Here is a 12850-nt window from a genome sequence, read left to right as displayed (position 1 = left end):
AAGTCTTTCACTACATGTTTCATCAGGTGTGATCCGCCGAATCAGCGTTTGATTGACACGGTCGGAAACAGACCACACAATCGCACATCTGTATAAAAGTGAAATCAACTAATATTGACCTCGTGGGTTTTTGTGAGAGGAGTTTGATTTTGAGATAGCGGATTTTTGGTGATATATTGACATTTATAGTGCGATTTGTTTAGTTATATTTAGGCTTACATTTAAATTTACACAACACATTGACTGATAGGCTAGAGACACAGAGTATACATATAGTAACACATTAATAGATACATAGATATAAATATATATAGACATCTAGATTAATAGATAGATAGATAGATAGATAGATAGATAGATAGATAGATAGATAGATAGATAGATAGATAGATAGATAGATTAAAGATAGCCTACATAGGCTATATAAATACATAGATTATAGATACATTTATAGATACATGTCTAAATATATATATTATAGATACATATTATATATATACATATCTAAATGATAGATTGTAGATACATATATCTAATTACATAGATAGATTAGAGATACATATCTAGATAGATTTGGATAGATAGATAAAATGGAGGCTCCCCAGAAGAGATGCCGTACATCTGTGGTGTGGGAGCATTTCCATTTAGAAACCCCAAATAAAGTGAGATGTGTGTATTGTGATCGGCAGCTCGCCTACTGCAACAATACATCATCCATGATGCGCCATTTGAGGAGCACTCATCCTGCCATTTTGCAGGGTGCAGAGGATGGCATTCCCCCTGTACCTAGGCCTGCTACTGACACTGCTGGGCCATCTAAGCAAGGTATGCATAGATGTATCCATCACCATCAAGATCATCAACATCACCATCACCATCAACATCATCACCATCACAATCACCACCAATACCAGTAGAAACACAGGGCATTTTATGGGAACTTTTTGATACTCGTATCCATCAAACCCAGATGATACACAATGCTACAGCTGATGCCACAGTGGAAGTGAAAAAATACATCAACGATGCGTATTTGCCCAGAACTCATGATCCACTAACTTACTGGAAAGAGAGAGCATTAATCTTTCCTCATTTGTATGTCCTAGCTAAAAAATATCTTTGCATGCCAGCAACAAGTGTCCCTTGTGAGAGGATTTTTTCAAAAGCTGGAGAAATTATCTGTAAAAAAAGAAGTAGGCGAAGTCCTTCCACAGCAGAAAAATTAATATTTTTGAATAAAAATATGTAAAAAAGTGAGACATTGTGGCTTGATTTCTTTTATTAATATTCATTTTGCAGGACCAATAACATTATGCACAGGGAGGAGCCCATAGGTTACATGATTCACATATTAGAAAAGTACAATAATAAAAAAACAACAAATTTTCATGGCCCGTCAAGGTTGTTTCAGATCAACACCTGCAAGTGACCACTAGGTGTCACCGTTGAGACGGGTGTCGGATTGATTCGAAGCCTCGAAACAATATGGACCATTTGGTTCAACTGTTTCATTGCTTCACGAAGCCTCGATCTGCCCATCACTAATTATCAGTATCTAACTGGACAAAAAGGTATTTATTCAACGTTGTCTACATTATATTCCATCTACAACAGCATTGTGAACTTTTGTAAAGATACGTTTAGGATTAACTTTTAAATGCATCATTATATTCAAATTGCAAACACATGAGGAGAGTCTCCGCATGAAAGACCCACAACTGGCAGATAAACATGCTACTACATTTCTCTCTAAAACGCTAGGAAATTAAATTAGATTGTATTGATGAATTTAACTGTGACAAAATAACTGATTCATGATTCACTAGTGTTTGTAGTTGTAACAGAACTACTTTAGGCACACACGGACATCAATAATTAGCGTATGAATCTCAGCAATGGTGAAAAACAGATCACCTCTGAACATAAGCTCATTATTTATTCATGCAGCAATGCATGATGGGAGCCATGAATGAGTTTTGATTGGTTGCACCCAGAATGCATTGCAACATGCTTTATAATTGTCCCCATCGTTCAGATTCATAGGCTGATTCTTGATGTCTGTGTGTGCCCACTGAAACCATTATTTTGAAGTTCTTTTTGTTTATTTATTGATTTGATTATTTGGGTTTTATTGAAAAGGGTAAAAATGCAATGCTCTACAATGAAAGTGCTGCTATAATCCATAAGTTAAACTTAACTCCAAATTTAGGTTCTATGTGAGTTCTGTGATTTAGGTCAAATTATTGTGAAATGATTATGTTAATGAAATCATGTGACAGGTTGATACGAGCTCCAAAGCACCAATATGAAACAATGGGCAGAAATCGGTCTGTATATTTTTAATAATTTATACGTTTTTTTATTACAGCAAAAGCTTTCAGTGGAAAACTTGTTTATAGATTAATCATCCCTTACGGAACAAAAATATAAGAGAATATACTGCAAAATATAATGTGATATATTACATAATAAATTTCCATATATGGGTGCTTATATTTTTCAATAACTGCAATGCTTTGACCATGTATGGCTATTAATGAATATAAGATATTTATAAATGAAGACAAAAATAGCATTACATTTAATATTCACAAAGTTTCATCCTTTATTGTGTAAATATATTGCACATACATGTTCCCATATAAATGTGTATGTATGTTGACACATATATACACACCAGTGATGCCCGTGGTCATCTGCGGTTACGAGTCGTCCAAAAATATATTAATGATATTCGGTTCGCGGTCGGTCGGGTCGTTTGAGATAAAGATGCCTATTAAACCTTTGTAATTTATATAGTACTAGACACAATTTTCTATGAAATACATAGGCCATCACTTTTATTGGCTGAATAACTGGTGGGAAGATTACGCACGAGCTCAGTATGCAGGTAGAGATGGCAAGAGAAAAGGTGAAGACTGGGGAGTGGAAGCTCCACAAATACACAAATAGAAAGAGCAAAGTGTGGGAGACATTTGCCGAAATAATGAAAGATGATGACCAAAGTGCTGGCTTTGTCATGTGTACTTCTTGCGATGCTATTTACACATTTGATAGCCACAAAACTTGCACGACCAACACAACTGCCTGCTCTCACCGCTGCACCTCTGAGCGCACCACGTCACGGCCTGAAACATTTCTCTCCTAATGGATATTATAGGGTAAAATAAACGTAATATTATATTATACGTATGGGAGGGGCAGGTCGTATGAAAACGTCGGTCTGGTGCGGGTTGTTTATACATTGACCCACGCATCACTGATACACACACATTCACAGAATGAGTTACAACAGATGTGTAGTTTCCAGCATGCTTTGCTTCTGTTAAGGGACTGTTAAAGCAAATGTTAAAATAAAGTGATATTTAATGTGTTTTGCTCGATATTAATATAGGGGTGGGGGAGATCTATTAGTGTGTAGAGTTCTCTGGTATGTGTGAGTTTTTGGGGTCACCATTGTGCTGAATAGTAGAACCTGTGGTTTGGTTGATGATTGGCCAAATATTATTATGACTCACATTGCTGGAATATTGAAAGTATTAACTATGCACTTTTCAGACCAGTAATAGCACATTGGTTAAATATTTAAGTACTTGCAGGTGTGCGTTTTGTTAATCAGGTCAAAAATATTAAACTTAAAATGTAAATAGTTAAAAATCATCTGTAATAAATTGCATTATATATTTTTCTACATGTGTTTATAGAGCATGAGTAAATATATCTGCAATATTTTACATATCCATATATATTATGAAGTGTATTACTGAATATAACATACATTATGATATATCAGTAATTATATTGTCACATAATTTTTAATACATGAAAAGTGGCAATTCCTCATGTATTATTCAATTTACTGTAACATATTAATACAATATATTATTCTATACATTTTTAAATATACTGTTAAATTTGAATATACTGATCTTTCAAATATGGGAAATATATTTTCGTTCCGTGAGGGATTACACTGACTTGAATCTATTGACTAGCTGTGAGGAAATTTCCTTCTTTATTGGTGATATGGAGAATATCTGAGGATCTCCCGCTTATGGGCAGATTCTCATATTCAGAAGAGTCTGACTGGTGAACATCAGGTCTGGGGTGGGCAGTCTATGGGAAAAACACATTGATTATTTATTACCAGAGTTTTGAATAAACAAACTCTTTTGCATGTGTAGTTTTTGATATTTCATTTACTGTGAGTGTGTCGTAGAGGTCAGATGATCTGGACTTGAGGCCAGGAGCTGCATATGAGCCATCATCGTCCTATAGGGAAACAGAGAAAAAAAAAAAAAATATATATATATATATATATATATATATATATATATATATATATATACATATATATATATATATATATATATATATATATAGGGCTGGGTATCGTAACAAAAATTTTCGATACCGATACCGATACCTTGACTTCGATACCGATTCCTGAACAATACTTTTTTCGATACCAATTTTATCAATATAACATTACCTAAAAAAAAAAACTTTTATTTTTTCAGTTTGTTGACTTTTTTACACTCATATTTTGAGTCTGTAAAAAAGCACCAATGCTAAAGTTTTCTATGTTTCCTAATCATTTAACAACATGTATTCTTTACTTCAATGAGCTCATTGTTTCTGCCTTAACTTAATGCATTGTTTAACAATGAAACTGAATGAAAATTAATTGAAATGCATTACACACAGTCACCTCTGATAACAGATCACTCTAAATTGTAATTTAGACACATGCATTTTCTGTAAAGCTCATTTGAAACGATATGTATTGTGAAAAATGCTATACAAATAAATGTGAATTGAATTAAATATAGGCTACTGGGGTGCGGGATATATGCCTCGCGCTCAGCACACATGAAGCTTGCGCAAAGCACTGGCAAAAGTAGCCTAATGATTATGGATGTGTCGGGAAACGATAGCAAGGAGATATTTTAATTGTTTATTATATGTATATGAACAAGTGTTTGCTAAACTTGTTGGCTGCAAAGATGATTATTGCGAATTTGCGATGCTGACTCGTCATCCCTGCAGTAGTGAACGCACGTGCTATATGGATTAGGTAATCAAACTATTTATTTCTAATTGTTTCGTTTAAAAGTAGACATATTTTGAACATATATAGAACTATTTCTCATGTCTGTGAGGCAAGTATCCTATACGCTGAGTTTTGGTTTATATGTGACGCGCTCCAGTTCTTGTAGTCGACGGCTTATAAACTTTCTACTCTCTGTATTCTGTGCGCTTTTAAGTGCCTTTATATCAGATTTACCATGTTAACGGTCTTGGCAGCAATTATCTTGTCGAAATCATTGCATGCAAATATTGCATCGTGTGCTTATGGCATCGAGTCGGGTACATAGGTACACTTTTGACCATTTCCACATATTTTCTATCTATCTGGGTTGGATGCTTACACACACACACACACTACAGCCTCACGTGCGACGAGCCACGTCTCTGGGCAGCCGCATAAACTAGTGTTTTTCCGCCACAGCCAATCATGCTGCATGTTTATTGTTTCACTGACGTTGACGAGATTAACCACTTAGGTACCGAAAATTGGTACCGAAAAACAAGACATGTTTCGATACTCGGTAGTATCGAGGCAATTCGGTCGGTACCTAAAAAGTAGGCCTACCGAACTCGGTACCCAGCCCTATATATATATATATATATGTAGAGGCCAAAGTATAATTCATAGTAATGTGAATAAGAATTAATGTTAAACAGGTAAATAATTTCATTTAGAAGTTCATGTAATGGTAAAACATGTTAAATAATACCTAAAAGGTTAAAAGCATACAATAATTCATGTGCTTGTAGATTTGGTAAAAACAGAGTAGCCTACTACTAAGAACAGGCCAACTCCGACTACATTACGTTGATTCGTATTATGTGACTCAGATATTGAGAGCTGTGGAAGCGAACGGTTTTCTTACCTGCTGACTGTTAACTTATAGCTATTTCTATTAAGAATCTTTTATTTTATTAGCAATCAAAGTAATTGTATTATTCATCTCACGTTTTCTTTTGTAAATCGGAAACCAAGGAATAAAACCCGGAGATTGTCATCTTTTATTTCAAAACGTTTCTGACGTGGATTTATTGAACTGTGTAGCTGAGCTTACAATGGACACTGCAAATGGAACTAATTGCTTGTAATAATGTTAGATAGTTAAGCCATTGCACTTCTCAATATTTCAAACCTTTACAATATATATATATATATATATATATATATATATATATATATGTATTGTGTAGTTCTTTGATCAGCTCACCTCACACTTTTGTATTGCAGATTGTCTGTTAATTCCTTTTCTCGTACTGTCAAAAAAGGAAACATATAATTCATATATAGACAATAATGACATATCCTTCTGCATTTGTTTTTAAGTAAATTATATTTATACTCTTTATTATTTAATTTACATTATAAATACTATGATGATGATGAGGATGATGATGATGAATAATCCTCCAGATGCCGCTGTGATCACAATCACATTTCTACCAGCAACATGATGAACTGAAAGAGGAAGATCATCATGATTAACTCTCCAAACTGATGAATGATGTGAAGATACAGGAGTGTGTTAATAAAAGCTTCACCTGTGACAGTTACAGCATCTGATCTCTGAGATCCATGTTGATTGTGAGCCTGACAGTAGAAGCGTCCACTCTGTAGTGCACTGAAACTCTGTCCAGATCCAACAGCTGAGGTTTCATTCTCCTTAAACCAGCTGAAGTTCAGAGCAGGAGGGTTTGAGTCACTGATGCACTTCAGAGTCACCGAATCTCCCTCCACTATTACACCAGATCCACTCATCAACACTGAGACGCGCATGGGACGGTCTAAAACAGACATAAATTAAACCCTTAAATCATATAATTTAAACACATTCTCTGTTTTTTAAAAATAAAAAAATGACTCTACTCACACATGACATTGAGCTGAACATCAGGAGAGATGTGAGTGTGTCCGTCTACAGCACAGCGATATCTGCCTGAATCCTCTCTTCTGACTGGATTGATGGAGAGTTTGTTACTGAATTTAATCTCAGTTAATATCTTCAGTGAGTTTCTGTACCAGATGAATGTTGCTCTGTCAGTCAGAGTGCAGCTGCTTTTACATGTCAGACTGACTGAATCTCCCTCTGTCACTCTCTCAGGAGACTCCACCTGAAGATCTGAACACAACACACACATTATATCTAGTGCTGCTGTCATACACTGATTATTATTCAACATAATGCACAGAAGAAGAGATAAACCTCACCAAAGTCACCTGTGACAGTAAGAGACACTCCTGATTTACCAATCCATTTTTCTTTATCAGTGATGAATCTGAAATAGTACATGTGTGAATCCTTCAGTGTCACATGACTCAGTCTGATGGTGCAGTTCTGCTGTTTATCTCCCAGATACTGAAGCCTCTGACTGTATTCGGTGTCCTTAAACAGATCTGGAAACTCTTCATTTTTCTCTTTATCTTTTGTATTGGTCCAGAACGCTTTCATGATCTGATGTCCAGTAGGGTATTTATAAGTGCATCTCATTATCACTGTTGAGTCCTTTAGTGCACAGATGTGTGAAGGACTGTAACTCACACTCCAACCAGCACTAGAAACCCCTGAAACACAGAATTCATCATGATGAAAATATTGTTTTAATCAGTTCCAACAGATCACAAAAACTTTAGAATACTTGTAAACAGGGACTCATTACATGGAATATTATAAGTGAATCTTCTCAGAATCGTTTGAGTGATAAATGATCTAAGTGTGAATTTCTTTATCAGTTTTGATGGAGGATGTTGCAGAAATAAACAGAAGTGAAACCAGAGCAAATAAATCAGCCATGAACAACAAGCTGCCCTCTAAAATAATCAAAAACATGATAATTAAGTTTAAGAAAAATGTTTATATGCTGACAAAATCATTTGACACACAAACCTTTTCCTCAAGGAAGCCAAATCCTGTTCCTGGAGATCTACCTTCCTGCAAAGTTCAGATCCCACCCTGATCACACACACTGTCTGCAATGATCACGTGCTTCTGCAGATCTTCATTCGCTGGTCCAGTTGTGTTTGATCAGGGTTGAAGCTGAACTTTGCAGGAAGGTAGATCTCCAGGAACATGATTGGCAGTGCTCTATCATATCTCCACAATGTCTTCTGAGAAAATGAACAAAAAAATCTGTTTGTCCAATCAAATGCTGTGATGAGTGAGAAATCCCTCCCCTAAACCACCTGACAATGACTAGCAAGTAGCAAATTAGCAATTCATGTTCAAGACTGTGACATAACTATTATAAAATAGACAAGCCCATTGACATGCCTCACCCAAATCCCATGCTTCAAAAGGAAATACATAAACATACCATAGAAAACTGCCCATTAAAAACTCATTATGCGGTCTTTGAAAATAAAAATAGAAATAAAATAAAAAATAGTAATGTAACATTAACTCACCGTGAATCATGAGCAGAAAGATCAGAGGAAGAGGAGGAGCCATTCTGACCGACATCATAAAATATATCTATAATACAGCATTAAACATCACTTATATGCTCATAAACAGTGTATGTTCATCACCCTAAACAGCTCTTAGTGTTAATAAGATCTTTGCACATCTGAAGATTATTAATCATGTGTTTTATGAGCTTCATCTATATAAATTATCAACAGTTTTCATTCAAATATAAGTGTGTTTGTCTTACCGTGTTGTTGCTCATCAGATCAACAGCAACCAAATGACTGTACTGTATTAACACAAGCACTTTTAGCTTTACAGTGAAGGACTTTAAAATGTGTGAAGTGTGGTTAACAGTTTTTTTACACACAGCTGCAGAATGCAGGGATGACGTATTTTTGTAGACATGTTAGCACTTCCGGGTGCATCGTCCTCAAGTCAATGTTTTTTTTTTTTTAAAATGGGTTTTTGGTTAAATGCTTGATAAAAGTTCTGTGGTGAACACAAGCTCAAGATATTTTCATGTTTTTTCTATGATATGAAATACAGGTCCTTCTCAAAAAATTTGCATATTGTGATAACATTCATTATTTTCCATAATGTAATGATAAAAATTAAACTTTCATATATTTTAGATTCATTACACACCAACTGAAATATTTCAGGTCTTTTATTGTTTTAATACTGATGATTTTGGCATACAGCTCATGAAAACCCAAGATTCCTATCTCAAAAAATTAGCATATTTCATCCGACCAATAAAAGAAGTGTTTTTAATACAAAAAAGTCAACCTTCAAATAATTATGTTCAGTTATGCACTCAATACTTGGTCGGGAATCCTTTTGCAGAAATGACTGCTTCAATGCGGCGTGGGATGGAGGCAATCAGCCTGTGGCACTGCTGAGGTGTTATGGAGGCCCAGGATGCTTCGATAGCGGCCTTAAGCTCATCCAGAGTGTTGGGTCTTGCGTCTCTCAACTTTCTCTTCACAATATCCCACAGATTCTCTATGGGGTTCAGGTCAGGAGAGTTGGCGGGCCAATTGAGCACAGTAATACCATGGTCAGTAAACCATTTACCAGTGGTTTTGGCACTGTGAGCAGGTGCCAGGTCGTGCTGAAAAATGAAATCTTCATCTCCATAAAGCTTTTCAGCAGATGGAAGCATGAAGTGCTCCAAAATCTCCTGATAGCTAGCTGCATTGACCCTGCCCTTGATAAAACACATTGGACCAACACCAGCTGCTGACATGGCACCCCAGACCATCACTGACTGTGGGTACTTGACACTGGACTTCAGGCATTTTGGCATTTCCTTCTCCCCAGTCTTCCTCCAGACTCTGGCACCTTGATTTCCGAATGACATGCAGAATTTGCTTTCATCCGAAAAAAGTACTTTGGACCACTGAGCAACAGTCCAGTGCTGCTTCTCTGTAGCCCAGGTCAGGCGCTTCTGCCGCTGTTTCTGGTTCAAAAGTGGCTTGACCTGGGGAATGCGGCACCTGTAGCCCATTTCCTGCACACGCCTGTGCACGGTGGCTCTGGATGTTTCTACTCCAGACTCAGTCCACTGCTTCCGCAGGTCCCCCAAGGTCTGGAATCGGTCCTTCTCCACAATCTTCCTCAGGGTCCGGTCACCTCTTCTCGTTGTACAGCGTTTTTTGCCACACTTTTTCCTTCCCACAGACTTCTCACTGAGGTGCCTTGATACAGCACTCTGGGAACAGCCTATTTGTTCAGAAATTTCTTTCTGTGTCTTACCCTCTTGCTTGAGGGTGTCAATGATGGCCTTCTGGACAGCAGTCAGGTCGGCAGTCTTACCCATGATTGCGGTTTTGAGTAATGAAAGAGGCTGGGAGTTTTTAAAAGCCTCAGGAGTCTTTTGCAGGTGTTTAGAGTTAATTAGTTGATTCAGATGATTAGGTTAATAGCTCGTTTAGAGACCCTTTTCATGATATGCTAATTTTTTGAGATAGGAATTTTGGGTTTTCATGAGCTGTATGCCAAAATCATCAGTATTAAAACAATAAAAGACCTGAAATATTTTAGTTGGTGTGCAATGAATCTAAAATATATGAAAGTTTAATTTGTATCATTACATTATGGAAAATAATGAACTTTATCACAATATGCTAATTTTTTGAGAAGGACCTGTATATTGTGTTCTCAGATAAATCAAATATATGTATAGATATATGTCATTCTATTTAAAATATAAGTACATATATGGCCATATATTATATTTTTGAATGGAGAGGATGGAGAGGAAGGAACTGTCTTGGTGGTGGTTGTGTTTCTCTTTTTTTTCTGTTCTTGTTGTTTCTCTTTCCTTCAATGATTCTTCTTATTAACATTAGGTGTCACCACTAATGGCCAATCATCGCTTAATTATCTCATTAACTTCAACACTATTTCAGTGTTCATTTTTAACACCCTGTAGTTGGACCTATATGTACACCAGGAGTGTTCATTTTAACACTGTGGGATTTTGCTGTGAAGGATTGTACTTGCATCATGATACTCAATATGGTCACTTACGTCAAGAGCATCCATTTCTTCTTCACCGTCATCTACCTCTGCATCTTTCTGCATTCCAAACACATGGAAAGCTTTGAGGAAGTTGGATCCACTATCGGTTGTGGTCCTTACAAATTTTTCTCTAATCTTGTATTGACAATGGACATCATCAAGAGCACCAGCAATCACGTCAAATGTGTTTGACCCCCTTAATCGTTTGCATGCTAGTGCTGCAGATCTTCTTTCTAAGGTCTCCTCATCAATCCAGTGGCAAGTTACACCAAGGTAACTTTTCTGATGAGCTGACCAACAATCTGTGGTGGTTGCAACAAATTTGGCTTTACCCAATTCTGCAATCAAAGTCTTCTTCATGTCATCAGCAGCATCACATATTCTGGTACGGACGGTGGATCTGGAGATGACTTTGGCTTGAGGTTGCAGTGTGGTAATTAATTCTTTGAAAGCAATGTCATCGTACTGATCAATCTTTGATGGATACCCAGATAGCAAGGTGACATTGATTAAATGTTGAAATTCCATCAGAATCATCATTTTGGTTGAGGTTGAAAATTAAATGCTAAAATAATATTGAATCAATGTTGATAATTCAATGTTTTTCAGTGTTGAAAAGACAAACATTGAATCAATGTTGATTTTTGGTCAGCTCTGATGGTCTTAAAAAAAAAGTCACACTCGTGGTCTTCGGGGTCTATTGGACCCCAGACAATAACATTTCATTTTGTAACAGAATTTTTTTTTTTTAACAAATATAATTTTACTCTGTTTATTAATGTTTTTACTCAACATTTGTGCAGTTTTTGGAGGATTTATGATTTCTTTTTAATTTCTATAAATAAATAAATAAATATTTATTTAAATAGGATTTTTACAAAAAAACAGCATTTTATGTTAAATAAACTTTATAAAAGACCCAGATTTCTAACTTTCATTCCTGGGGATACCATGGATAATTTTACAAGGTTTAATGTAAGATTTTTGCCCATTTTTTTTGAAAATACAGGTTAAAATTTGTAATAAATCACTTTAACCACTAGATGGCTATAGAGCTCCACTAGGCCTATATGCTATTTGAATTACTGAAAGATATAGTTTCTAAAGTTGGATTCAGTTGGATTCATATCTAAATATTATAAAATCACAACTATAACAAAAATAAAATACTTTTTTGTCAAAGTTTAGCATTTTTTGTACTGAAAAAACAACAGTTTTACAATAATGTTACATTATGATTAGAATCAAACCTGAACAACATGTTACAAAGAGAAATGTTGGAGTCTTAAGATTTTAAGATTTCCTTTATTTCAACTTAACAACAATAACAAATTAGCAAATACAGCAGTATTATTTTTTTTTTTTAAACAAAACAAAACAGTAAATGGGGAAGAAAATCGAACAACTAGGAACAATAGTTTGGAACAATAGAACAATAGTTGGTCTCATCTCAGTCTCGTTTACAGTGCACTGCAGGTTTTTATGCATCAGTGCACTGCAGGCAAAGGTAAACTGAACGGCTTCCGCAGACCGGGTTGGAGCAGGCATGGCACGTATGTAATGTTTTTCGATCCTTTTCACGGGAACAGAGGAAGCAGCTCATCTTTTTCCTGTGGGTTGCTTGGTTGATGTGAGGTGGAAGCTTCATTTTCCACCTCCAGAGATCTTTTAGCTTTTTTTAGGAAGCAGAGAGAGGCTGGGGTGCGTGGAAAGTGCTGACGTTTCTCCATTAGGGGAGCCACCAGAGCTTTCCCAAGCTCCTCCAGGAATAGCCTTCTCCTGCAGCTTTTCCCTGCGTGCCATTCTGGAGAGATTTTGGACCAAAGCAC

General features: G+C 36.1%; 2 protein-coding genes across 5 annotated transcripts in view; both read right to left on the bottom strand.

The window, feature by feature from the left end:
• LOC143710489 (B-cell receptor CD22-like) overlaps window positions 1-8549 on the bottom strand; it is a 29751-nt gene extending 21202 nt beyond the window's left edge. Inside the window, exons 1-8 of the mRNA XM_077201434.1 lie at window positions 8492-8549; window positions 7307-7651; window positions 6960-7208; window positions 6631-6873; window positions 6451-6547; window positions 6300-6345; window positions 4204-4272; window positions 3997-4116 (exon numbers count right to left, since the gene is read on the bottom strand). Of these exons, the coding sequence (XP_077057549.1) occupies window positions 3997-4116; window positions 4204-4272; window positions 6300-6345; window positions 6451-6547; window positions 6631-6873; window positions 6960-7208; window positions 7307-7651; window positions 8492-8549 (1227 nt within the window). The remainder of the gene's footprint in view (window positions 1-3996; window positions 4117-4203; window positions 4273-6299; window positions 6346-6450; window positions 6548-6630; window positions 6874-6959; window positions 7209-7306; window positions 7652-8491) is intronic.
• The window catches only part of LOC143710449 (C-type lectin domain family 4 member E-like), a 98030-nt gene that overhangs the window by 66807 nt on the left and 18373 nt on the right, over window positions 1-12850 (bottom strand). The window lies entirely within an intron of this gene.

The sequence above is a fragment of the Siphateles boraxobius genome, unplaced genomic scaffold, assembly GCF_051911475.1.
Source record: "Siphateles boraxobius isolate OS27281-9 unplaced genomic scaffold, OSU_SipBor_1 47, whole genome shotgun sequence".
Lineage (NCBI taxonomy): Eukaryota > Metazoa > Chordata > Actinopteri > Cypriniformes > Leuciscidae > Siphateles > Siphateles boraxobius.
Note: the sequence above shows the minus strand (reverse complement) of the source record. Positions and strands in the feature narration are given on the sequence as shown.